This window comes from Hakea prostrata, chromosome 10 (genome assembly GCF_041222555.1).
Source record: "Hakea prostrata isolate BN-2017 chromosome 10, UWA_Hpros_2, whole genome shotgun sequence".
NCBI classification, from domain to species: domain Eukaryota; kingdom Viridiplantae; phylum Streptophyta; class Magnoliopsida; order Proteales; family Proteaceae; genus Hakea; species Hakea prostrata.
Genome location: NC_142609.1, coordinates 13,368,405 through 13,393,913, shown reverse-complemented (window position 1 = coordinate 13,393,913; position 25,509 = coordinate 13,368,405). Strand labels below are relative to the sequence as shown.

The 25,509-nt window shown below is 37.8% G+C and overlaps 2 protein-coding genes across 4 annotated transcripts; one reads left to right on the top strand and one right to left on the bottom strand.

Moving 5' to 3' along the window:
• The first annotated feature begins 6,839 nt into the window (after positions 1 to 6,839).
• LOC149001989 (Translin family protein) lies at positions 6,840 to 15,312 on the top strand. Of its 2 annotated transcripts, none has more exons than XM_089137769.1 (8): positions 6,840 to 7,014; positions 7,152 to 7,252; positions 9,248 to 9,327; positions 13,096 to 13,237; positions 13,360 to 13,509; positions 13,926 to 14,127; positions 14,863 to 14,964; positions 15,055 to 15,312. In XM_089137769.1, the coding sequence occupies exons 1-7, from the start codon at positions 6,948 to 6,950 to the stop codon at positions 14,961 to 14,963; spliced, it is 843 nt and encodes a 280-aa protein (XP_088993895.1). In that variant the 5' UTR covers positions 6,840 to 6,947; the 3' UTR covers position 14,964; positions 15,055 to 15,312. The 2 variants fall into 2 exon arrangements, with proteins under 2 accessions (XP_088993895.1, XP_088993894.1); XM_089137768.1 differs by having other exon boundaries at positions 6,841 to 7,014; positions 7,146 to 7,252.
• An 839-nt stretch (positions 15,313 to 16,151) lies between these two features.
• LOC149001988 (dihydropyrimidinase-like) lies at positions 16,152 to 23,423 on the bottom strand. Of its 2 annotated transcripts, none has more exons than XM_089136916.1 (13): positions 23,202 to 23,423; positions 22,905 to 23,057; positions 22,365 to 22,416; positions 21,257 to 21,526; positions 20,963 to 21,174; positions 20,389 to 20,509; positions 19,461 to 19,548; positions 19,294 to 19,372; positions 18,410 to 18,497; positions 18,249 to 18,289; positions 18,081 to 18,133; positions 17,317 to 17,473; positions 16,152 to 16,703 (listed from the first exon to the last, which is right to left on the bottom strand). In XM_089136916.1, exons 1-13 carry the CDS (start codon positions 23,352 to 23,354, stop codon positions 16,512 to 16,514), a joined length of 1,659 nt encoding a protein of 552 aa, XP_088993042.1. In that variant the 5' UTR covers positions 23,355 to 23,423; the 3' UTR covers positions 16,152 to 16,511. The 2 variants fall into 2 exon arrangements, with proteins under 2 accessions (XP_088993042.1, XP_088993043.1); XM_089136917.1 differs by having other exon boundaries at positions 16,153 to 16,703; positions 23,211 to 23,423.
• Positions 23,424 to 25,509: the final 2,086 nt, after the last annotated feature.

The following is a 25,509-nucleotide window of genomic DNA, read 5'->3' as shown; positions in this document are numbered from 1 at the left end:
TACTACACCTAGCGATACCTGGGTCACAATTGATGGCTGGATGGAACACAACAGTCCAGGGTGGAAAATAAGAACTCACAGTCACAGGACAAGCCAGCCAACTGATTTGGCTGAAACCACCATCAATGGGAATGTCTAGGAAGGATACTGCATCCTTCCAGTATTTGAGTTGCAGCCTTGCAGGAGCATGAAACTTAACTGTAATACACCTACATGGCAGTGATGCAGGGATTAGTATGATTCCTCCATACCAGCTTCTGTTGGGAATCAATTGAATAGCCTTCTATGGATAGCCTTCTAATGATCAAACAAAAACAACAGTAGAAGTTGATGGCTTGAGACGTCACAATGAAACCCTTGATGTAAACAGAATAGAAAAAGAGGAGTATGGACGAGAAATAGGGAAAGAAGATGGATATGGTGAAGGCCTCTCACCCATTCTTTGTTTTGGATCTTACTAATCTACTGAGCTTCTCACCTCTCACTGAACCTTACAGCATTCATGGCTTATAACTAAGCCTTTTCTTTTATCAATAACTCGTGGCTCTCAGCTTGAAGCCCTTAAAGTTAAATAGAGTGCTGTTAGCATTAGAAACTGAACGTGGGAATTACTGAAAGGAGTCCCACACATGGTTGGAAGCTTGTACACTAAACCACTACTTAAAAGTGAAAAAGGTATTATCTAATCGGATCTCAAAATAGAAACCACATATAATCCCCACAATTGTGGTTTTAGTGAACTGGTTAACATCCAAACTGTGGGCTTGGTCCAGTGTGGCTCGTAAAACCAGCCAAACAACCATGGGCCAAATTATGGGCCTGGTTCTTCTTGAGCTTGCAATAGTATTGGTTGCTTTAGTACTATTATAGGTCAACTTCATTTTCCCCTACACCTCACTGCCACCTTAGATCTCCTTTCCTCTGAAATCTCATCACAGGCTACTGCTGTGATGTCCATTAGTGCTATTTATTCCTTTTCATAGGCTCTATCTCACTATTGTAGCATAACTAATGTTAAAAGAGAAACAAGAACAGAAATGGAACATATTTTAATCATTACCAAAAATAATTGGTGACAAATGGTCTTATTTGGTGCACAAGGCTACCAGGTTTAGCAGGATTTAGAAAGGATCAAATGGACGTAACCTACCCCCTTTACTAGAGAGGCTTCTTTTTAGTAGTTGAAACTGTTACTAAGCATTTACCAGCTGAGGACTTGTGACCAATGCACCAAAGCAAAACCTTCAAATAAAATTGTATAACAAAATTGTATAACTGACTTTAAATTCGAAGAAAAGCAAATAAATTATACTTTTCATATTGCACCATCTTGTGTAAAATAGAAGATCTTGAGCACTATTCAAAAGGCAGAATAACCATGTGAAGAGGCTGGAGCCTGTGCCCACTAAAGGGAGTCTACAGGTGGAGGCACTTGAGCTTTGAGGTGAATGGTTAATTTGAGGTAGAATGAAAAGAATGAATTTGATTAATCAGGAGTTATAAGAAAGTAGAATGATTAGAAAATTACAAAAACGGAACCATTCAGTCTGAACAAGAAGTGCCATTAATAAAGTCAGACATTTATGTTTTTCAACAGCCCATACAAGAAGCTCTAGGAAATCTGTGTAGTTATCTTAAAAATGAGTTACTTTCACCTTTTTATGGTTGTACCAACTGCTTCTTTTTAGAACAGTCAGATTGGTTCTTCTTCTGATGGACGGGAGTTACATGGGCAAAAATGGTGGCATATCAAGTGGGGCTGAAGTTCTGTGGAATAATTGACCTGCGGTCCCTGCTTGAATGTCAAGTTTCAGCCTGATTGAAATTTGCCAATAGAGGATGGAAAATGAGGAATAGATGGACGCACCCGAGAGGTTATGCAATTAAATGGGTGTAGAACCAAGTGAGTTGAAGGCTTGAGCTGAAATTTTGAGAAGTGGCATGTTTAGGGCATTTCCTACGTATCCAATGGTGAAAGTTGTTGAATCACTTCTACTCTTGGCAGAATAGATGCATCTACCCTTCTCGGTTGGTTGCCAACCCACAAAAACTTATCAGAAAATTTTAGTAAAAAGGTTGACATTGCATAAATTTTCTGTACCCATCTAATCTTATTTAGAATTAGGTGTTCCTTGTTATGCTGTTGACTACATTTTGGGCACTTGATATTTATTTTCATCGTTTTTCATTAATCAGGGTACTCCATCTCGTCCAATTTGATTTTGTACTCTTTGTAAATTTGGTTTTTGTTATGAAAGTAATAAATTTATTAATATTGCCTGCTACTTTGCTGCTTGCGCTTATCCTCTGCCTGCTTTCCCCAAACATTTTGCCTGTTTGTGTTGATCGTATCCTTTCTGCTACAACAGGATCACTAAGCATAATAGAGAAGAAGTCCTGGAGAAGGCAGAACAAGATCTAGCTGCTGTGACAGATCAGACATGCCCGTTTAGAAAAAGGGCCCGGGGGGGGTGTTTTGGGGGGGCGGGGGGGCGCATTCCCCCGGGGGGGGGTTTTTTCCCGCCGGTTTTTCCCCCGGGGGGGGGTATTTTTTTTTTGGGGGGGGGTTTTTTGGGGGGGGGGCGCGGTTTTTTTTTTATTATTATCTTTCCGGGGGGCCGGCGCGGGGGGGGGGGGGGGGGGGCCCCCCCCCCCCCCCCCCCCCCCCCCCCCCCCCCCCCACCCCCACCCAAAAACAAACCCCCCCCCCCCCCCCCCCCCCCCCCCCCCCCCCCCCCCCAAACTTTTTTGGGGGCCCCCCCCCCCCCCCCCCGCCCCCCCCCCCCCCCCCCGGGGGGGCCCCCCCCCCCCCCCCCTCCCCCCCCCCCCCCCCCCCCCCCCCCCCCCCCCACACCCAAACAACCCCCCCCCCTTTCCCCCCCCCCCCCCCCCCCCCCCCCCCCCCCCCCCCCCCCCCCCCCCCCCAAAAAAAAAAAAAAAAAAAAAAAAAAAAAAAAAACAAAAAACAAAAAACAACAAACCCCCCCCCCCCCCCCCCCCAACCCCCAAATATAAAAAAAAAAAAAAAAATAAAAAAAAAAAACACAAAAAAAAAAAAAAAAAAAAAAAAAAAAAAAAAAAAAAAAAAAAAAAAAAAAAAAAAAAAAAAATTGATATACATGATTTAGTCTAAGTTTTTATTTGATATACATGATTTAGTCACATTTCAAAGCTTTGTTGTATTCCCAGTAGAAGAAACATTGGCTTATCCTTCTATGTGAAGACCCTTACTTCTTTTTGCCCCTTACTGCTGCAGCATGCTTTAGTGTACATACAAGAAGATCAGAATACACCACTTCACTTGGGTCCAGTGATGCCAATTTCGATTTGTTGGGGGCATCTGATTTTGAACTATGAAGTATGTTTTGGTGGCTCCAAATGGATCATTTCCAAATTCCTCCCTGCCCTGCTTTACCATGCTTACTTTTTTCTTGTATTTTTGTTATAGGCATGCTGTGCTCCACCAAGGGCAGACAAAAGGTGTGGCTGTAAGAATCAAAGATAGAATCATGATACATGCGTCTCTTTTTGTTGGAATGATCAATTTGATTTATGCAGATAAGCCAGAAGTTACTAAATCATATTCAGAGGTTGGGTTATTGTAATGACTTTAACCCATGACCAAGCATTTAGCAGGTGACGGGGCCAAGCAGAGCACTTGGTTTCATAGAAGAACTAACTGCATTTTAAACCAGTTTTCTTCATCTTCTTTTATAAATTATTTCCCTTTTAATCAACCATGGAAGTTGGATTCAATGAAAATATTGCCTTGTTCTCCTTAAATAGCAACTAAGAAGCTGAGTTCAAGGAAAGCATAGCAATAAGTTTCCAGCCTAGCTTGTACTTTGTTGGAAATATCTTCTGCAAATGATTCATAGACCAACTACGGTAGAATGAAACAGCCTTTGTGTATAGCCAAGTTGGTTGGGCTTTTTCACCCTGCACATAGTGGAAGTCATGAGGTGTATGGGTACACATTCAACCCTTCCCACTGCCCTTGTGGAGGTTTGCCATGTTGTTTCCAGAAGAATGGGAACAAGGATTTCAAGTTAAAACATATGCCAATGACGCTTGCAAGATGTGGGGCATTAATGTATACTCGTATGAATCAACTTTATGTTGGCGAGAGAATCAGGTTGATCTGAGTCTGGTAGAGAGAAATATGACTAGTTGCAATGTGTTTAGGTTGATTTAAGCCTGCAGAGTTGCAATTCTACGTTTATTTATCAATGATCCAGTCTGTTAAAGGAAAGAAGATAACTAGTATGATCGAACGTGGAAAACAAAAAGAACTAATTTTCGCATTCTTTTACTGCTTTTGCATATCAAAGTTTGAATTGAAATCTATACATTATAGCATACACAACTCAGGACAATCTTTTTGTCCCAAGCCACAATTAAGTATTACATAACAACTCAGCTGGGGGTGCTACAAGATATTTGGATGCTATCCCCACCTGAGATGTCTGTTGTTTTTGAGTTTATTCCTAGAGAGCCCAACTATGTGGCAAACACTTTAGTCCAGGAGGCCCGGTCTATTGAGGGTGAGACTGTTTGGCCGTTTTCCACTACTTGGCTCCAAGAAGCCTGTTCCTGTGAGGCCTTGTGCCCTTCCCTTCAATAAATGGCTTTTTACCAAAATAGAGAAAAGAAGAAAAAAACAACTCAGCTTCATTCCAATTATGAGGTTGGTTGCAACTTGCCATTACATATCAAACCTCACCATAAATTTTGAACTCAGGTTGTGGATTTGAAACGCTTAACAGGAGCACCCAAAGATGACAAGTATGCTGCATCAACTTTATCAAGGCCATTGAAAAGGTAACTGAAGGGTGGCATTTCTATGTACCTGCCAGAACCATGTACAACCTTGAGCTCACCATCTTCCCACACTACTTTTCCTCTAGCAATGGTCACTTCTACTTTTCCCTGTATTTTCAGAGGAAGAATAATCAATTAAAATCTAGCAATCGTAAGCATGGCTATCCTTGGGAGGTGGGTTTTCATTTAAGGTTTTTGTGTACAAGCAGCTGAAATTATGGTTTTGACAACCAGGTGATCATTGCATGGGCAATTACTGTTGGGTTTGGGTGTCTTGTATTCTGTGGGTCCATGTAATTATAGTTTTGGTTGGATTTGTAATTGAAATAGGATTTGGGTCAATTACTAGTACTGGGTTAAAATTGTAATTACATTGGGATTAGGGTTTTTATGTTTCCTTATAAATAGTCTTTGTGGGATAATTATAGGCATCAATTCCTATAGGGGATTGGAGAACCCATCCTGAGGATAAGGATTATGCAAGGTAGCAAAGGATAACGCTTTGTAGGTGTGAGAGTGGTGTGAAGTTTTCTGAAATAGTGGAACTTCTTTTCTCTTTGGTGGACGTAGGCAGGGTTTCGCCGAACCACGTTAAATTCCTATTATTTGATTTGCTTGTGTTCTTCTCTGTTCGTAGTTGTGCATCCGTTATCCCTAACAATTACAACCACACGAATAATGTGAAGAACTTATGAAATATAAAGTAGCTAAATTAGAGATCTAATGTTTGGTTTAGAAATGGATGATTAATTATTGATGCTATTTGATATGAAGTTTCCTATAAAAAATTATCAACAACAACAACAATAAGCCTTGTCCCAACTAAATGGGGTCGGCTACATGGATTCTTGCCCTCCAATTAATTTTGTTCGAGGCCATGCTAGATACAAGGCCTAAGCTATACATATCTTTTCTCACCACTTCTCCTAAGGTTATATTAGGTCTACCCCTAGCTCTTCTAGTTCTTTCAATATGGATTATACCACTTCTCTGTACAAGGGTATTTATAAGTCTCCGTTGAATGTGGCCGTGCCACCTCAAACGACTTTCTCGAAGCTTATCACTTATGGGAGCAACTCCCAGACCAACTCTAAGTTAGAAGATGATCATTGTCCTTTCTAGTTCAAGCTTTGCTGCAGAGAATGCTTTGGTTTATTTCTGTGAAGCTGGAAGAATCAAAGTTTGGGATCTTCTACTTGCTGGGATGGAGATTTGTGTTTTTTTCACACTAGAGTCTAGATCATGTTGATGTTTTTTTCACTACATATATTGTGTGGGACTTATGTGGGACCACTAGGGGATTATCTTGAATCATTTTATTAGTTTCAAACGTGAGCCCAATGGGGAGGTGATTCCGATTCTAGGAGGGGGTGTGGCTTTCATCTTTTTGGTACAAAGTCAAGAAGTGATCCTCTCTAGTAGGCTTCACTCCTAATGTGTGGTGGACAAAGGTATGAAGAGTACATGGAATTCGTCTTTTTAATAAATTAGAAGTGATCCTTTGGTGGCCTTTGCTCTTACTGTGTGATGGAAAAATGTGAAAAGAACACAGACCCCTACTAGTCAAGATAGAGGATCTAGATTTTAAGAATATATATACATGTTTTTTTTTTCCATAAAAAAATCAGATCAATGTATGCACTTTGAAGGCACACACACCTCTCCGTTGAACGCCAGGGAATGACCACCGGGGTGTGGTCTAGTGATCCCAAGCTCAGTCTTCTCAAGCAGTTTGGTGGCTCATGTTCTAGGTTCAAATCCCCTTTGCTCCTCTATTTCTCGCGTTAGGCAATTTTGTGCTCTTTGCTCTAGGCATGAGATCACTACCAGTTTCTGTGGACTATATTAAGCTTTCGGTGGAGCTACGTTGATGATGTTAGTGCTTATACTAGTAGTGTACAGGGCTAATGCTTACATAGGTCTTCGTTGATGGGGTTAGTATTTGTAGTTTGTACTAGTAGTTCACAGGGCTAATAAAAAAAAAAAAAAAAGAAGGAAGAATGCTAGGGAATGGATATTCTATTTTCTCATGGTTCTTCATGCGTTTATGTTTAAAAGGACAGCCAATAGAGAGAAAACTGGCTGTGCCATACGAGTGGTTTTGAATTTTTGATGTTGCCCGACAGATGGTCATTTCTCCATTACTCCAGAAGTTCTCTCTCATGGCGCTCAAATCTAATCGCCTCCGTCAAAGTACACTTCTCTCCCTGCCCCTCTCCTTCTCTCTCTTGAGTAGTGTTTCTGAATGATTTCTTTGAATAGTTATTGCTTTATCTCTTTCTCTATCTTCTCTAAATAAGCTTAGAATTTCATTTTGTGCCCAGTTGCAGACACATCGTTGCTTAGCGCCGCCAAGAAGCCAAGGACCATGACTACGGGATCGGCCATGAAAGAGGGTTTTGAGAGATATGCAGAATACCTCAATAACCTTGTAAGCTTGTCTTTTTCCTCAATTTGCTTTCAGATCAGATTTATCTTTCTTTTCTTGATGCTTGACTCAAAACCCTAATGCTTGCCAGAAATATTAGTGAGGTTTAAGGTTTGTGTGTCGACATGGGAGTCTAAGCTGCTTCACTGTAAGCTCGCATTGGTTTTAACTCACCTTTACTCAAAGATAAAATACGGCTATTTTCCTTGTTGGGATTAGGGATGCCTTCAATGTTAGTTGTGAGGCGACGGGCATGAGATTTGCATGAACATTATACTCAGAGATTGTAAAATAAGAAGTAATACTTACAGTAACAAATCTGTATCAAGTAATGTTAGTAGTTCCGTGTTCATTTTCTCGTATCAACTAGGCAATCCATCTCCTTGTATCAACACCAATATGATGCAGCTGAGTTGAGTCATATCCATATAGTGTCCTTAAGGGTCTTTAATGCCCCAAATTTGTGTTGGCGAGGTTCAGCCCCCACATTTAAACATCCAAGTTAAAACAACTGAAAATGTATGCACCTCGCAATCAAAAGTCTTAGTCAACTCAAGTCTATTTTATTTGTGATTCAACATACTTGAAGTGCATTTTTCTTTGGTGTGGATTTTTACTTCTACCAATCGTAGTTAGGCGGCAAGGCGGCAAGGCATCCCGCCTGAAAGAATAAAAGAATGGAAAGAGAAGAAATGGGGGTAGGGAACTAAAGGCAGTGGAGGGTGATAAACATTAGGCGTGCTCCTTTGTTTTCAAACCGTATTTAATTTGGTACAATAGCTACCTTATATCATATAAATAAATATTAAGCCACGTCAAGTCATCAAAATTCAACATAGACATAGAAGACAACGCAATTAGAAAACCAAACGATTGGAAGTTTAAAACACTTGAGATGCAGCAAAAAAAATGTACCGATTTCCACCTTTTCAACTTCTGATCATTGGATTTGTCAATCTTAGCAAATTCAGAGTTGTTTTGTATCTTTTCCATAGCAGGTAGTAATGGGGCAATAGTGGGTAAACATTTGTGGGGTGAGTTAGAGGAATCGGAGGAGTTGGTGCAGCAATGTTGCTAGTTGCATAGGTGTATCCGAATTATCATCCATTTTCCTATACCCATTTCAAAAACCATAGGATGCTAAGAAATGACATGTTAGGCCAATAGAGTATCAGAAAATATTTATCACGGATTTTAAAGTCAGAAGTATAACTTTAATGTCAATGGCCAAATCCAGTGGAATACCGAGTGAAAACTTGCAACTTCTCTCTTAAATAGCATTCAATTGCTTTTCCTGCTTATGTTCATCTGCCACTGGGCATGCAAGAGTAGCTCATATGTAATGCAGAAAACCACAACACAGTATCTTGATTGGTCAGCTCATGCATAACCCAGAGTTTGGGAAAACCTTTGAGCTGGGAGCCTAATTCACAGATGCTGATGGAATGTGTGAAGTTGTCCAAGCAATTCTCCTTGCTTCTGGTGTTTCTCAAGAGTATCTGATGCCTAAATGTATCAGGTTGATGACCTTGCATCATAGAAATCAGATTAATATTCAACGACTTTTTAGAACCAGGTTCCCAGATTATATAGATTACTCCAAATGGTCCCAAGTTTTGGCCATGGTTAACAAAAAACGAAGATGTCTTGTGATACAACACATTGCCATGTCTAAGATATGTGTTAGTTAACATACAAATGTTTTGGGTGTGTGGAGTTGGTGATTTTGGAGATGAAGCTTGGTTGGTAACTTGTTGAACTTGTGGGTTTTGTTCATGATTCACCTTTGAGTTGCATATTATCACCCATTTTGGTTGCTCAGAGCACACGTATCACTCCAACTATTGGAGTCATGAAACAGCCAAGTTTCTTTGACCTTGCTTGAGTTCAAGGCACTCAATATATGGTTTGATATATATTAGCTTCGAAATACTGATAGTATTCTACATTCGTGATATCTCATGAATCTGATATTTCATGAATCTGTGTATGTCATAGAACGAAAAGCGGGAAAGGGTGGTGAAAGCAAGTCGAGATATTACCATTAACAGCAAAAAGGTTATATTTCAGGTGCACAGGTGACCAATGTTCTTCCTTGCCTGTTATTTAGTGTGTTGGTCCTGTTCCTTTTATTTTTGTATCTTTCTTTCTTAGAAATGTGTTGATATAAAAGAAACTTTATGGGCTTTTTATATTTTACCCATTATCAGTATAGATATAGTTCCTTATTCTTACTTCATTGTGGTCTTTTCTTACTTTGTTGTGGTATTCATCTTTCTTAGTCAATTGATTATGGTGCCTATATGCCCATTTGATTCTTGGCTGGAAAGTTGTACTGCTTCAGATTCCATGCTTTGTTAAGAGAAAGAACTTATGCTGAAGGTTTTACCCAGATTTCAAATTTTCATTCTTGTTATGGCTAGGATCAATAAAAAGTAATCGAAGACCCAACCAAAAGCAGAACTAAAAGGTGCTGATGTACAGCAGTACAGAACCGCTAATAACAGCAGGAATGGTGGTCAGATCAGACCTAAAATTAGGTCAATAGAATGGTTTCAACCATAGTTGTCAAGGTGACAAGGCGAGGTGATAGGGGACAATGAAAACCAAGGCGACACAAAGCAAGTGCCAAGGCAACACTAGGTTGCCTTGACCGAAAAAAGGGCCAGGGCGCCTAGGCGACGCCTTGACAACTATAGTTTCAACAACATTATCTAACCCCGAATGATTACTACAATGTAATGGTTGGGACTGCGGTGTATGGCAGCTTCTTCTCAAATACAGTAACTAGGTAGAGTTGTCAAACCCTCTCAATGAATTTCACCAAAGTCGGCAAAAAAGGTCATGAACAGCAACCCAGGGGTAGCAGCAGATGGGAGCCTGTTGGGGCCAAAGTTTCTTACTGGGGAAGGGATGCTCATACTTTGTAGGGCTTCAGAAAAATCACTCACAAACAAGGATTTTAAGTACCAGGATCAGGTATCATATTGGAGGGGTGATTTTATGAGACCTGTCATATTGAAGACAGGGACTGTGGTACTGCAGGTGTTCAGAAAATCAGTCATGGGATCTCAAGTGTCAGTATTGGGTATATTGGAGGGATGATTTTGAGAAACCAATTCTGTTGTATTGCAGAAATTTTGGATACCTAGGGATGGTCCAGAAAATGCATGGATGTACTTATGGTTAATACAGAGAAAGTTTCAAGGCATAGAACTTATTATTCAATATTTAGATATATTTATAATGAAGCAATGATTAGAGTTTTCAAACTCTACCGGTGCCACCAAAAAAGAAACAGAAAAAGAAAAAAAGGAGATGCATTGCTCAAATCTGTATTGATCCACGGTTTGAGCACTGTAAAACCTCAAAAACTTGTTGAAATGGTAAAAATTATAGGTTGGATAATTTCATTCAACTCATTTGGAAGAATTTTTGGTTTAAAGGAGTCATATTAAATGTATCTTACCAGTATTGGACCATATCAGCCTGTACCGGCTTGAATCAGTCTTGATGTTGTATTGGACCCTGTCGGTTGATACAAACTTCTATTTTTAAGAATAAGTATCATATTGGTACCCGTTATGCTGATAGATATGGGCTAATATAATACTATACCTAGCGATACCTGGGGTCGCAATTGATGGCTGGATGGAACACAACAGTCCAGGGTGGAAAATAGGAACTCACATTCACAAGACAAACCGGCCAAATGATTTAGCTGAAACCACCATCAATGGGAGTGTCTAGGAAGGATACTGCATCCTGCCAGTATTTGAGTTGCAGGAGCATGAGACTTACTGTAATACAACTACACGGCAGTGATGCAGGGTTTAGTGTGATTTCTCCATACCAGCTTCTGTTGGGAATCGATTGAATAGCCTTCTAATGATCAAACAAAAACAGTAGTAGAAGTTGATGGCTGGAGACGTCACAATGAAACCCTTGATGTAAACAGAATAGTAAAAGAGGAGTATGGACACGAAATAGGGAAAGAAGGTGGATATAGTGAAGGCCTCTCACCCATTCTTTGTTATGAATCTTACTAATCTACTGAGCTTCTCACCTCTCACTGAACCTCACAGCATTCATGGCTTAATAACTAAGCTTTTTCTTTTGTCAATAACTCGTGGCTATCAGCTTGAAGCCCTTAAAGTTAAATAGAGTGCTGTTAGCACTAGAAACTGAACGTGGGAATTACTGAAAGGAGTCCCGTGCATTGTCAGAACATTGTACAGTAAACCACCTACTTAAAAGTGAAAAAAGTATTATCTATTCGGATCTCAAAATAGAAACCACATATAATCCCCACAATTGTGGTTTTAAGCGAACTGGCTAACACCCAAACTGTGTGCTTGTTCCAGTGTAGCTCATAAAACCAGCCAAACAACCATGGGCCAAATTCTGGGCCTGGTTCTTCTTGAGCTTGCAATATTATTGGTTGCTTTTGTACTATTATATGTCAACTTCATTCTCTCCTACACCTCACTGCCACCTTAGATCTCCTTTCCTCTGAACTCTCATCACAGGCTACTGCTGTGATGTCCATTAGTGCTATTTATTCCTTTTCATAGGCTCTATCTCACTGTTGTAGCATAACTAATGTTAAAAGAGAAACAAGAACAGAAATGGAACATATTTTAATCATTACCAGAAATAATTGGTAACAAATGGTCTTACTTGGTGCACAAGGCTACCAGGTTTAGCAGGGTCTAGGAAGGATCAAATGGACGTAATCTACCCCCTTTACTAGAGAGGCTTCTTTTTAGTACTTGAAACTGTTACCAAGCATTTAGCAACTGAGCACTTGTGACCAATGCACCAAAGCATGACCTTCAAATATAATTGTATAACTGACTTTAAATTTGAAGAAAAGTAAATAAATTATACTCTTCATGTTGCACCATCCTGTGTAAAATAGAAGATCTTGAGCACTATTCAAAAGTCAGAATAACCATGTGAAGAGGCTGGAAAGAGCCTGTGCCCACTAAAGGGAGACTACAGGTGGAGGCACATGAGCTTTGAGGTGAATGGTTACTTTGAGATAGAATGAAAATTATGAATTTGATTATTCAAGAGTTATAAGTATGTAGAATGATTAGAAAATTTAAAAACGGTACCATTCACTGCAGTGCCTTTTAGAACAATCAGAATTGGTTCTTCTCTGCGACAATAGTTGGTTCTTCTTCTGATGGACGGAAGTTCATGGGCGAAAATGGTGGCATATCAGGTGGGGCTGAAGTTCTGTGGATAAATTGACCCGCAGTCCCTACTTGATATGTCAAGTTTCAGCCTGATTGAAGTTTGCCATTAGAGCATGGAAAATGAGGAATAGATGGACGCACCTGAGAAGTTATGCAATTAAATGGGTGTAGAACCAATTGAGTTGAAAGCTTGAAGCTGAAATTTTGAGAAGTGGCCTGTTTAGAGCATTTCCTACGTATCCAATGGTGAAAGTTGTTGAATCACTTCTACACTTGGCAGAATAGATGCATCTACCCTTCTTGTTTGGTTTCCAACCCACAAAAACTTATCAGAAAATTTTTGGCAAAAATTGACATTGCATAAATTTCTGTACCCTTCAAATCTTATTTAGAATTAGGTGTTCCTTGTTATGCTGTTGGTTATGTTTTGGAGACTTGATATTTATTTTCATTGTTTTTCATTAATCAGAGTACTCCATCTTGTCCGATTTGGTTTTGTGCTCTTTGTAAATTTGGTTTTTGTTATGAAAGTAATAAATTTAGTAATATTGCCTGCTACTTTGCTGCTTGCTCTTATCCTCTGCCTGCTTTCCCCAAACATTTTGCCTGTTTGTGTTGATTATATCCTTTCCACTGCAACAGGATCACTAAGCATAATAGAGAAGAAGTCCTGGAGAAGGCAGAACAAGATCTAGCTGCTGTGACAGATCAGTACATGTCCCGATTAGTAAAAGAGCTTCAAGGGACTGATTTTTGGAAGCTTAGACGAGCATATTCCCCTGGGGTTGTATCTTTGAACCTCTTGTTATACCAGATAGGGTTCATAATTATTTTGTGGGGTTGTTTGTTTTGAGGGTGAGGCACTACTAAAGTTTTATATGTATTACTATCTTTGGGTCAATGCAGGTGCAGGAGTATGTTGAAGCTGCAACTCTATGTAAATTCTGCAAGACTGGGACATTATTGAACCTTGATGAGATGAATGCTACATTGCTACCACTTAGTGATCCATCTGTTGAGCCTTTGCAGATAAATATCCTTGATTATTTGTTGGGGGTAAGTACCATGACCTTTCTGTTCATAAATCGAGGTAAAGTTATGCATAGTGTTGATTGGAATAGCCAGCTGCTAATGCTGCAAGAGTAAGGTGGTGGAACCTAGAATTTGGTGGTTCCCATCTAATTTAGCATATCCTTGTTTAGCCAAAATTTGAACTGCTGACTGTCCTTGACATCAAATTAATCAAATTCTTCTGGATCTAGAACATAGTTGAGAAAGATTCTTCTTGATTTTCTCTTGTTAGTATCATTGAGTTAGGTTGGTCTTTTATCCATAAGATCATCTTAGTGGCACACTGGGTGGTGCATAAGTTGGCCTTATAGCCTGTTCAGGATGTCTTAATTTTATATGTTATTGCAATTACTCCTTTTTTGCTTCTTCTGGATATAAAGATGCTCAAGTTGTTGGTTTAGCTTGCGGATTTGACAGGAGAGCTAATGCGAATGGCAATTGGTCGAATATCCGATGGTGAACTTGAATATGCTGAGCAGATATGTGAGTTTGTACGTAATGTTTACAGGGAGCTGACCCTTGTGGCCCCAGTCATGGATGAAAATTCAGAGATGGAGAAGAAAATGGAAACAATGCTCCAAAGTGTGGTGAAGATAGAAAATGGTACTTCCTTTTCTCCCAAATGTGTAAAGAATGAATACATCAAATACAGTATGCTGAAGGCATTGAACAAGTTTCTTTGGAAAAAAAAAAAATTCAAACTTTAAAAGTTGAAGAGAAACTACTAGTTAGATGTTAAATTTACTTGATAAACTTTTTTGGTGGTGCTGGAACTAGTTCAAAAGAGGATCTAGTTTGGGTTGATGACTATAGTTACCTCCAGATGAGGTTCATAATAAAATCAGACTACCATGGAGTTTGGGTTGAGAAAACTATAATTTCTTGAACCATGTATCTTGCAAGCGTATGGATAAACCGACCTGCACTATGCCTGCCTGCCTAAAGATTTAGTTCCTTCACTCTTTGTAGGCCAATGCTGGCTGTTGATGGAGGGGTATTAGGTCTTTCTTTATTAAAACTTCTTGTAAATTATATTTATGGGTATTTCATCTTAACCTTGATTTTGGGGGAACTTCTGAAACCAAAAACAATTTACTAGGTCTGTCTTTCCTAATTGATGTCTTAATCTGTCATCTAGAAATTAAGTTAATCTAGGTAGTTTGTACTTCCAAACAGAGGACTAAGTTTTTATTTGATATACATGATTTAGTCTAAGTTTTTATTTGATATACATGATTTAGTCACATTTCAAAGCTTTGTTGTATTCCCAGAAGAAGAAACATTGGCTTATCCTTCTATGTGAAGACCCTTACTTCTTTTTGCCCCTTATTGCTGCAGCATGCTTTAGTGTACATACAAGAAGATCAGAATACACTACTTCACTTGGGTCCAGTGATGCCAATTTCGCTTTGTTGGGGGCATCTGACTTTGAACTATGAAGTATGTTTTGGTGGCTCCAATTGGATCATTTCCAAATTCCTCCCTGCCCTGCTTTACCATGATTACTTTTTTCTTGTATTTTTGTTATAGGCATGCTGTGCTCCACCAAGAGCAGGCAGAAGGTGTGGCTGTAAGAATCAAAGATAGGATTCATGATACATGCGTCTATTTTTGTTGGAAAGATCAATTTGATTTATGCAGATAATTCAGAAGTTACTAAATCATATTCAGAGGTTGAGTTAGTAATGACTGGTGAATAACATCAACGACCTGTTTATTGTTATTTTAGTGTCATTTTTCAGTTTTGCATTCATCTTCTTTTTATAAATTATTTCCCTTTTAATCAAACCATGGAAGTTGGATTCAATGAAAATATTGCCCTGTTCTCCTTAAATAGTAACTAAGAAGCTGAGTTCAAGGAAATCATAGCAACAAGTTTCCAGCCTAGCTTGTACTTTGTTGGAATTATCTTCTGCAAATGATTTATAGACTCAACTACGGCAGAATGAAACAGCCTTTGTGTATAGCCAAGTTGGTTGGGCATTCGATAACATTTACCTCCTGGCCTGGGAGGGTCAAATGTCACATCCTTGGCTCTTTTTCCCAGATTCTTTCTCTGACTTTAACCCATGACGAAGCATTTAGCAGGTGACAGGGCCAAGCAAAGCATTTGGATTTCATAGAACAACAAAAAAAGAGCAAATTTCATCCCAAAAGGCCAAACGTGACATCCCATTATGATAAAAAGCATAGACACTCCAAAATGGATTTTCAGGAATATTAGTCAAGTCACAAAACCTTAGAAACGTTATAAGGGATATTTTAAAATAAAAAGAAACGCGGAGAACAAAAATCCAAGAAAATAAATTTGGGGTTTAGCTTTTAAACAAAAGTGGTGTCTTGGCCCCTTTGGGGTGTCGGGGATTTGCTCAAATAATTAAGACTGAACATGAATAGCCTGGGAACTTTTTCACCTTGCACATAGTGAAAGTCATAGGGTGTATGGGTGCACATTTCAACCCTTCCCACTGCCCTTGTGGAGGTTTGCACAATGATCTCTTGGTTTGCTATGTTGTTTCCAGTAGAATGGGAACAAGGATTTTTTTTTTTGGTAAGGGGTCAAGTTAAAACATATAACAATAACGCTTGCAAGATCGAGTGGGGACACTAATGTATAATCGTATGAATCAACTTTATGTTGGCGAGAGAATCAGGTTGATCTGAGTCCAGTAGAGAGAAATATGACTAGTTGCAATGTGTTTAGGTCGATTTAAGCCTGCAGAGCTGCAATTCTATGTTTAGTTATCGATGATCCAGTCTCTTAAAAACCAGTATGATTGAAAGTGGAAAGCAAACAGTAACTATTTTTCGCGTTCTTTTACTGCTTTTGCATATCAAAGTTTGAATTGAAATACATTTTAGCATACACAACTCAGCAAAATCTTTTTGTCTCAAGCCACAATTAAGTATTACATAACAACTCAGCTTCATTCCAATTAAAATTGCAACTTGCCATTACATATCAAACCTTACCATAAATTTTGAACTTAAGTTGTGGATTTGAAACGCTTAACAGGAGCACCCAAAGATGAAAAGTATGCTGCATCAACTTTATCAAGGCCATTGAAAAGGTAACTGAAGGGTGGCATTTCTATGTACCTGCCAGAACCACGTACAACCTTGAGCTCACCATCTTCCCACACTACTTTTCCTCTAGCAATGGTCACTTCTACTTTTCCCTGTATTTTCAGAGGAAGAATAATCAATTAATATCTAGCAATCATTAGCATGGCTATCCTTGGGAGGTAGTTTTCTTTAAAGGTTTTGTGAACAAGCAGCAGAAACTATGGTTTTGACAACCGGGTGATCATTGCATGAGCAATTACAACCACACGAAATAATGTGAAGAACTTGTGAAATAAAAAGTAGCTAAATTAGAGATTTAATGTTTTGTATGGAAATGGATGATTAGATATTGATGTTAGTTGATACGAAGTTTCCTATAAAATTTTATCATCAAGTGAAAATTTCTAGGATGGTCATCACTAATAATATTATTGCTGGGATGGTGTTCTAGCAACTAATAGTAGTAGTTTGGTGAAATTTTAAACTTGTATGTCCTTTAAAATGTTATTTATTATAGGAGAAACCACACTTTCAAGATCTACACTCTGGGCTGTGAGATGGGTGTGGTTTAAACATCTGCCTGAAAATTTAACCAAATGTTTAGAGGGTCATACAACCGAAGCATCTCTCCCCCATAACCAAAACCCCCAGCCATTCTCCTGGATAACTAAATAAATACTAATTGACTGCCAATATAAAACAACAAATTTTTATGACTAAAATTACCTTTCCTCTCTTTCCTTCAAAGACATTGGAGTCTGAGGGTGTATGGTGAGTGGCTGCACTTATTTGAAAGCTTGCATTTGGATTGAGAATGATAATATCAGCATCAGATCCAGCAAGTATTGCTCCCTTTCTTGGATATATATTGAAAATCTTAGCACTGCCACAATATTCAGAAGTTATACTTTGGGAAGGAAGTCACACCAAAAAAAAAAAAAAAAATCAAATTCTTGCAAAGAGGGCTCTTTGGAGCGAGAAACGACAAAAATTATCTACGATGCAAGGAAGTGTTTTCACATTTTTAAGCCACCAAATTAGTGCATTATACTTAGAAGTAGAAGAAATATAATAATAATAGGTCACCAGGTAAGTAATTGGCCATGAGACAGCTTAGAGATTCAGTGTCATATGAACACCATGAGACAGCTTAGAGATTCAGTGTCATGTAGTTCATATCTTATATCCCTCACTCCCAAAGAGAGCAGATGAGGAGGTTGGTAATTGCCATTGATGGTAATGGAATATTCCTGACCCCAGAATTGCCATTGTATGACTACAAGTACTGATCACTACCAGAGAGCACCTGTCATCAGTGTCAGAATCATCTGCTAAGCCTGATTTCATGGTAAATTGATTTTGCGGGTGTGTACACCAATTGTGAATGCAATCCCTCTTCAGTTACACTATATTATCATTTTACTAGACATAAACTAGTTCTTACAGTAACTATCAACATAGCGTCTTATACATAGAGAACCTGAAATTACCATTCAGTGCTTGTAATTCTGACATAGTCAGAAGGAGAGATTAAACCTGATTCCTGCATCAAAAGACTTGATGAGAAATGGACAGATCAAAGCTATAAAAAAATTTAAAAAAATGTATGCAAAATCTAGTCATACTTGATACTAGTTACAAAATACATGGCAGCTTACCACCATAATGTCCCACACCAAATGCATCCTTTCTTCAATACCTATAAGTATCAAGGGTTCAAGGATTGTCACAAATATGTGGCAAATAAACATCGGATTGCAAAGTATGTCCCCTTGAATAAACCAGGACACTCAAAATTGAATTTGCCCATTGTGATTACCATTGACACCAGGTTGAATTTTTCGGAAGTCATCAATACCACGGGCTTTTTGCGTGGAATTTACTGAACAATGATCGGTACCTACAAGCTGCAAACCATAAAAAAATTTCAGTGATTGAATGCAATCTCTTTACAATATCCATTCGTCTTATAGGATAACATAGAACTAAAATTGTAATTCAACAGAAGGAATATAAGAAAGATGAAGTAGAAATGGAAGACGGCCAACCAGAAACACAAGGCTAGATATGGAATTTAACAAGAAGACGCATGCATGCTGTTCATACACTATATGGGTTAGAAGCACACTGGGATACATTATATGATAATATGATAAATCTTAACTGAATTCAATGCAAAGGATCTGCTTTTATGTGGACACAATGCATAAGTGCATAACAACTAACAACACTCGTTACACTCCTCTGTAGGTCTTGTTTGACCTCCAAAGAATGGTCAAGTTTAGTAAGTTTGGACATAATGATGCCAGCTTCTCCCATCTAATTGAAGTTTGATACAAAACAGTGATCCCTATAGATTCTGTCGAACAATATCAGCAGAAAAGGATGACATTTGCGATTACAACTTTGGTTCATAGTCCATAACTTTTTTACAATATGGAAAGCATAAAATATTGGTAGGGCTAAGTTATGAGTAAGGCATCTTAAGAATAGAAACTTCCCTCAGTTTAAAAAACAACCGACTTTCTGAGTGACTAGAAAACTAAGATTTCAAGAAGCTGCCCCTAGATGAAGCAGCTTCATGAAACAGATACATAGAGCTTAAAAGCTTACATTCTTTCTACCCAAAACCTTATTCTTTATCCATATGGAATCTGCAGTGAGGGGGATGGGGACCTGTCAAATCCAAAGATGAAAAGAGACCTGTAAGATTCCCATTGACAGGGCAGCTTGAAGAGCTTTATCATGTCCTGATTTCCTTATTGGAGGATTCATGACAAACCTGAAAAAGCAAAGTACACAGGATAGTTGGAGTAACATTTTAAATTGAAAGAAAAAAAGTAAGGAGCTGAAAAGCACAAGGTACTTGCTTTGCGGCAGTGGTGAAGTCAGGGTCAAAAATCCCTGAATCATCAAGAGCCAATCCAGCAACTATTGGCTCTCCAATAACCCTTTGACCTGCAACTTAGAATAGTCATTAAATTCAGTTGTTTAAACCCATCATTATTATAATACAAATGCATTGTTTTGCAGACATAGAATTAAAATATCAGCAATCAACTTAACTTACAACAACAGCTTGGAATGGAATAGATATATATCACTAACAAGCATTCGTGCAATCTTTATATAGATACAGAAGCACAGAAATGGATTTAAGTAGTTGTATGTATGTGAGACAGAAAGGTAAGAGAACTCTTAAAGTATATAAGAGAAGAAAAAAAATGAACTCACTAGAGGTACAATGACTTGTATTTTGTTGCTTGGCTTGTGGACCGATTTTGAAGGGCCATTAAGAGGTCTTAGGCAGCTCCCAAGGAAACATTTTGTTGTTAGTGATTCATTCTTTTCAGCACTGTTTTAGGATTCATTTTCAACCGTCCATCTATCCCAACTCTACATTATTTTCTTTACTTTCTCTTTCTAAAGAGGAAGCTAGTGTGTGTGTATGAGAGAGACTTGCATCAGCTCCAAAAGAAGCTTTAGCCAACCCCTCCATTATAGTTTATCAATTCATTACAGAACCTATATCTTCTCTCCCCAATCTCACCCATGTTAACATTTTTTCACCGGCACAGTAAGATTCCAATAGGTTACAGTTAGCATGCAATGGATCATGGTTAGAAAGAAAAAATACACACCACACATTGTGCAGCTGGAATTTTATCCAAGAATCTATTAGAAAATAAATTGATAAAAAGAAGTTTTCTAATGAAGCAGTTATATATCTAGTAAACTAAAAATCAAGGCCATCGAATAAACTCAAGAGCAAAAAAAGATAATGAAAGCATTTCGGACCAGCTTTCCGAGCTTTAGCTATCTCTTCCATTGCATCAATACTCATCACATGAACGACGTAAAGGGGTGTGTTCACAAAAGCTGCCAACCGAATGGCTCTTGCAGTTGCCTCTCCTTCCAGCTGCAAAACCAGTAAGCTACAGATATATAAACTGCTATTGATAAAAAGACAGTCTACAAACATACTCTCGACCAGCAAAGCTCTTGTAAATCTCACATAGTACACCTAAACTCCAATATTCTTTTACCTTTCCTACTCTTCTTTTTATTTTTAACATTACTTCTTTTAGGCTTTTAGGTTGGATACTTCAAGATCGTATTAGAGCCATCAGCACAAATATAATAATCAAATATCAGTATGGTCACCTAAAAGTGGGACACACATGCAATGTTTACTCCCACATAAAAGTGGGGCAACATATGAGTGTGAGAACTAAGAATAATAGCATATTAAAAACTCTAAGACCTTGAATGCCCTCATATACAAGTTAGACCTCTCTATATAATGCCTTAGATAATTGAACCAAGGCAATACAAACTACAGGCATTTTATAAAAGAATATATTCGTGTTACCACAGGTGGCCTAGAAAGTGCATGTCCTTCTGGACCAGTTATTCCAAGCTCAATCATCATTTCCTGTCCTTCAACTACAGCATCACCATTTTCTCCATGAACCATAGCCAAGGCACCAAGAGACTTGCACTTTTTCAAGCTTTTCAATAGAACTTCATCATTGACCATAGCAATTCCTTTGTAGGCGAGCATAAATTTGAAAGAGTTGATCCCTATAGATCATAATGCCACAAGCAGTCATCAGCATAACAAGGTATCTGATTGTAGCCAATTCATGCTGAGCAACATGCTAACCTTTCTCCTTGACCATAATTTCCATCTCTTTTTCAACAGCTTCATCCCATTTTGTGATGAACATATGGAAACCATAATCCATGCATGAGTTTTTTGCTTTCTCTTTATATGCTTCAAAACCAGAAGATAAACTCCCATTGACTGGCGGGACAAAGTCAATGTGCATTGTAGTTCCCCCAGCTAAACCAGCAGCCTGACCGCTAAAGAAGCCATCTACGCTCTCAGCAGCATCAGAAATTATCTCCAGGTGTGTGTGAGGATCAATTCCTCCTATTACATCGGAAGAGAAAATTTTTCATTTTCAAATGGACATTGTTAAATTATTATATTTGCATGATCAACTGTTAGTCCTAAAATGTACATAAGAGCTTAAATATCAATAGGAGGCAAACAAATTTCATAAAAAGAAGAAAGCCCAAGTTCTTGGGGGAACTGAACACAAGTTACCTTCCCAGCGTTCACACCATGAGTATGAAATGTGCAGGTTTTGGGACTCAGTTAGTTAATAAATCCACCAGAAAAAGGCACCACCAAAAATAGAAAACCCAACCAACTTGGTTTATTGTACTTGTTCAATAAAACCAGATCAAAAGATCATAATAGCTATTCAGGATATGATCTAAAGAGCACAACTTCGTTTTGCTGAGTTAATATCCTCTGGCCCAACAAATTTTTTAGTTTTCAAGACTTCAGTCCCTTACAAAGCATGGATATATGTTGCCTGGGTGTTGGAGAAAATCCATCAGACCAGAGCTCACCGTAAAGACGTCAGTCCATGAACCAAAACTAACAATTCCGAAATTTTGGATACAAATACAAATATGAATACTACTAATTACAACATCAATATAATAATAAATAAAGTAATAAAATAAATACAATGAAGATGAGGCTGGGCACAAAAATAACTCACAGAAGTCTATAAGCTATAAACATGAGCATGACCCCAAAACACATGTGAAATTTGACAGCTCTAAAACTTATTCCAAATGGATTTTTTAAATAATATCAAGTAAATGCTCTATGTATACCATATCTTATTAAATGTTCTAGAGTTCAAACACCCACTACCACTGATTCCTTGTACCCCAAAAGTTTGAAATTTCACCTGGCATAACATACTTCCCAGAGGCATCAATCACTTTAACATCATCTCCAACCTGTGGGAAACAATTAAGTACTTCGTATAAATGTGAATCCCCAATTCCTTCTAACATTAGGTAATGGATTCTTCCAAAACCAATTCAAAATAGAAATGTCATGTGCCAGTAAGAAAGAAAAACAGGAATAAACATCAGAGAAAAATAAAGGATTTGGGCATAACAGTTAGCTTGAAAATGGTAAGAAGACAGACAACAAAAAAACAAAAGAAAGAACAAACTGATGAAAATACAAAATTAAGTATTCTAAAAAAATACTAAATACTGCAGAGAAAATTTAATCAAACAAAGGAATTAGATATCAGATCATCTCAACTACGAAAACAACCAAGGAAAGAAAACAAAATCTAGTTATAGTATTTGATCAGTCATTTCCAAATTGTTTCCATTCTTGCAAAAGAAATATAATCTTCAGCCTTAGTTACCATAAACATAGTTTATCCTACTGTTCAAACTGTATAAACCATCAAAACAGAAATCGATCCTACGTTGATGTTAGGCTCGACAGAGACAATAATCCCATCCTCAACATAAACATCTGCCACTTGCTGATGGTGAGCATTTACAACAATTCCTCCCTTGATCAATAGCTTCGAAGAGAAAGAATCACTCTCCAACTCTCCATATGCCGCAGGGCAAAACTGCAAAAAATATTCCACTTATCCAGTTAGCATGTAGTAATAATAACCTAAACAATCAAAATAAACTAAACGAAGAAACAATAGAATTTCAATCGGAACTCGGTGTGTTAGAACTGAAGTTAAAAAGAATCTTATTGCTGGTACCCCTGCTACCTGTTCTGATTCAGACAACGGGAAGATGGCGAGAAGACAAAATGAAGCAAATAAGAGGTTAACTGGCTGAACTGTGAAGCGCGAAGATATCGATCTTCGCTCTTCGAGTACTGAACATAGAGGAGCGAAACGAATCTTAGCCATTAAAGCTTGAGCAGAGAAGCAAAGTCTACTATGTGATCTCACTCACTCACCACCCACCACTTCCGCACTTTATATAGTTTTTGAAATTCTGAATAATTTTTCCCGGGAATTTGAGCTGCTTGCTAAGTGCCAAGTCAGGTAAAGTGGATTTTTATTTTAAAAAAAGAAAAAATAATATAATATAAGTGGATTGATTCCCTTGCTGGCCACGGGATGCGCTTGCACTGGCTCACTGTTGTTGACCATAATAGACGGTTGTGATGGCTTGCATCTATTTCCTTGTTGACCGACGTGATATCTCATGTATTGGCTTTTTTGTTCGTCAATCCATGGAAATTTATAAGATCCATTTCCAACTAGGTGTCCTAGCAGTCGCATCAAATGGGAGGGGGGGGGGTTGAAATTCCATAAGTCACATCATTTAAAAGAGTTGATTAGAGTGATTTATAAATAAATTTTAACTATTTGATGTGATGTTAGGACACATGTCACACATCTATAAAGAAATGGACGATCTATTTCTTTATTAGAAATTGACCTAATATGAATCCATCAATCCATCATAATGGGCTCCGCTAGGTTGTCAATTGGCTGGGTTTGGTCGGGTCATTTTAAGCCCAACTCTACCTTAGGTATCTAAACCCTAAACTCAAATCCTAACCTAGTTATCTAGGTTTTTTTAAGCTCAATTTTCCTGATTTAATCTTGATAGGGTCGGATTAGTCCTAATTAACGTTGAAGACAAAACAACATCCATGGGTTAGTGACTCTGGCACCAAGGAGATTTGAAATTTTCATCTCCTAGGCACTTTGATTTTGGTATCAATTATTATTTTTTTATTATACCTATTTAAAAGAAACAAGTACAAGAATTCATTATTGGTCAAGAATGAAAAATGGTTGGTGAATTTTTTCGAAAATAAATTATGAAATGAAAAATAATTTGGTGTCAAAATAAAAAATTGTTAGAAAATGATAATGAGCAAGTGAGAAAGAGGAGAAAAGTATGGTTTTTATAAAATAATGTGTATTAACTATTTTACCATCATCTTAACTATAAATGAAGAGAATGAAATTCTCACCATAATCCATAATAGACAAAAAGTCTATTATGGATTTTGGAAGTTTTTCTATTATTTTAAATAAATATATAGCTGATTATAGATGCCAAATAATTTCAAATAATGAAAATTTCTCAAAATTGAGAATGATAATTGATACCAAAAAGAGCTTAGGATTATCAATTATCATTGTCAATTATGAGAAATTTTATTATTTAAAAAACAATTTTATTTATTAAAATAATAGAAAAACCAAAACCAAAGAACTTGTCCATATGGATATGATGAGAATCATTATCTCATTGGAAGTACAAAGTTCATAAGAAGATGAGGGTAAAATAGTCAATACACATTCTTTTATAACAACCATACTTCTTCTTTCACTTGTTACTATCATTTTAACAATTTTATCTTGACACCAAACTTATTTTCCATTTCATAATTTATTTTGATAAAATTACCAAAATTTTCATTCTTGACAAAAATAAATTCTGACTATTTATTTTAAATAGGCATAATAGAGAATGAGAATTGATACCAAAAAGAGCCATAGTGTAGGTGTTTGTTTATAGAGCTAATAGTTTGAGGTGGTTAGTTAAATAATTATTTCAACTCAATTTATGTATAATTCTAATTTAACTAAACTAAAGGGTCAGGGTTGGGCTAGGTTAGCCAGACACCTACAACTGAACACTACCCGAATTTGTCAAGGCTAGTTATTTTGTATCCCAAACTCACCTTTCGAATCAAAAAATGGGACCGGACTTAGGATGGGTTTGGAACTCTTTGGGCCAATATGGTTTTGTTGACACCCCTAAGTGGCAAAAATGTCTTCAAAGAATGGGGGCAGTGTCTTGGAAAATATTTAGATACTACTGGTATAATTTTGCTTTGGTGGATGATTTAAGACTTGGCTCAGTTACATTTCTACATTTTCCTTGTCAAATGGTAGTATTCTTGAAGAAGGAAGATTCACTGATAATGTGACATCAGTAAAACAACTAGGTTAAATCAAACAAAGCATTGCAGGGTACAGGTAATCCAATTCCAATCTTTGTGTCTACTTCAAATATCCTGAAATTTATTTACTTTCC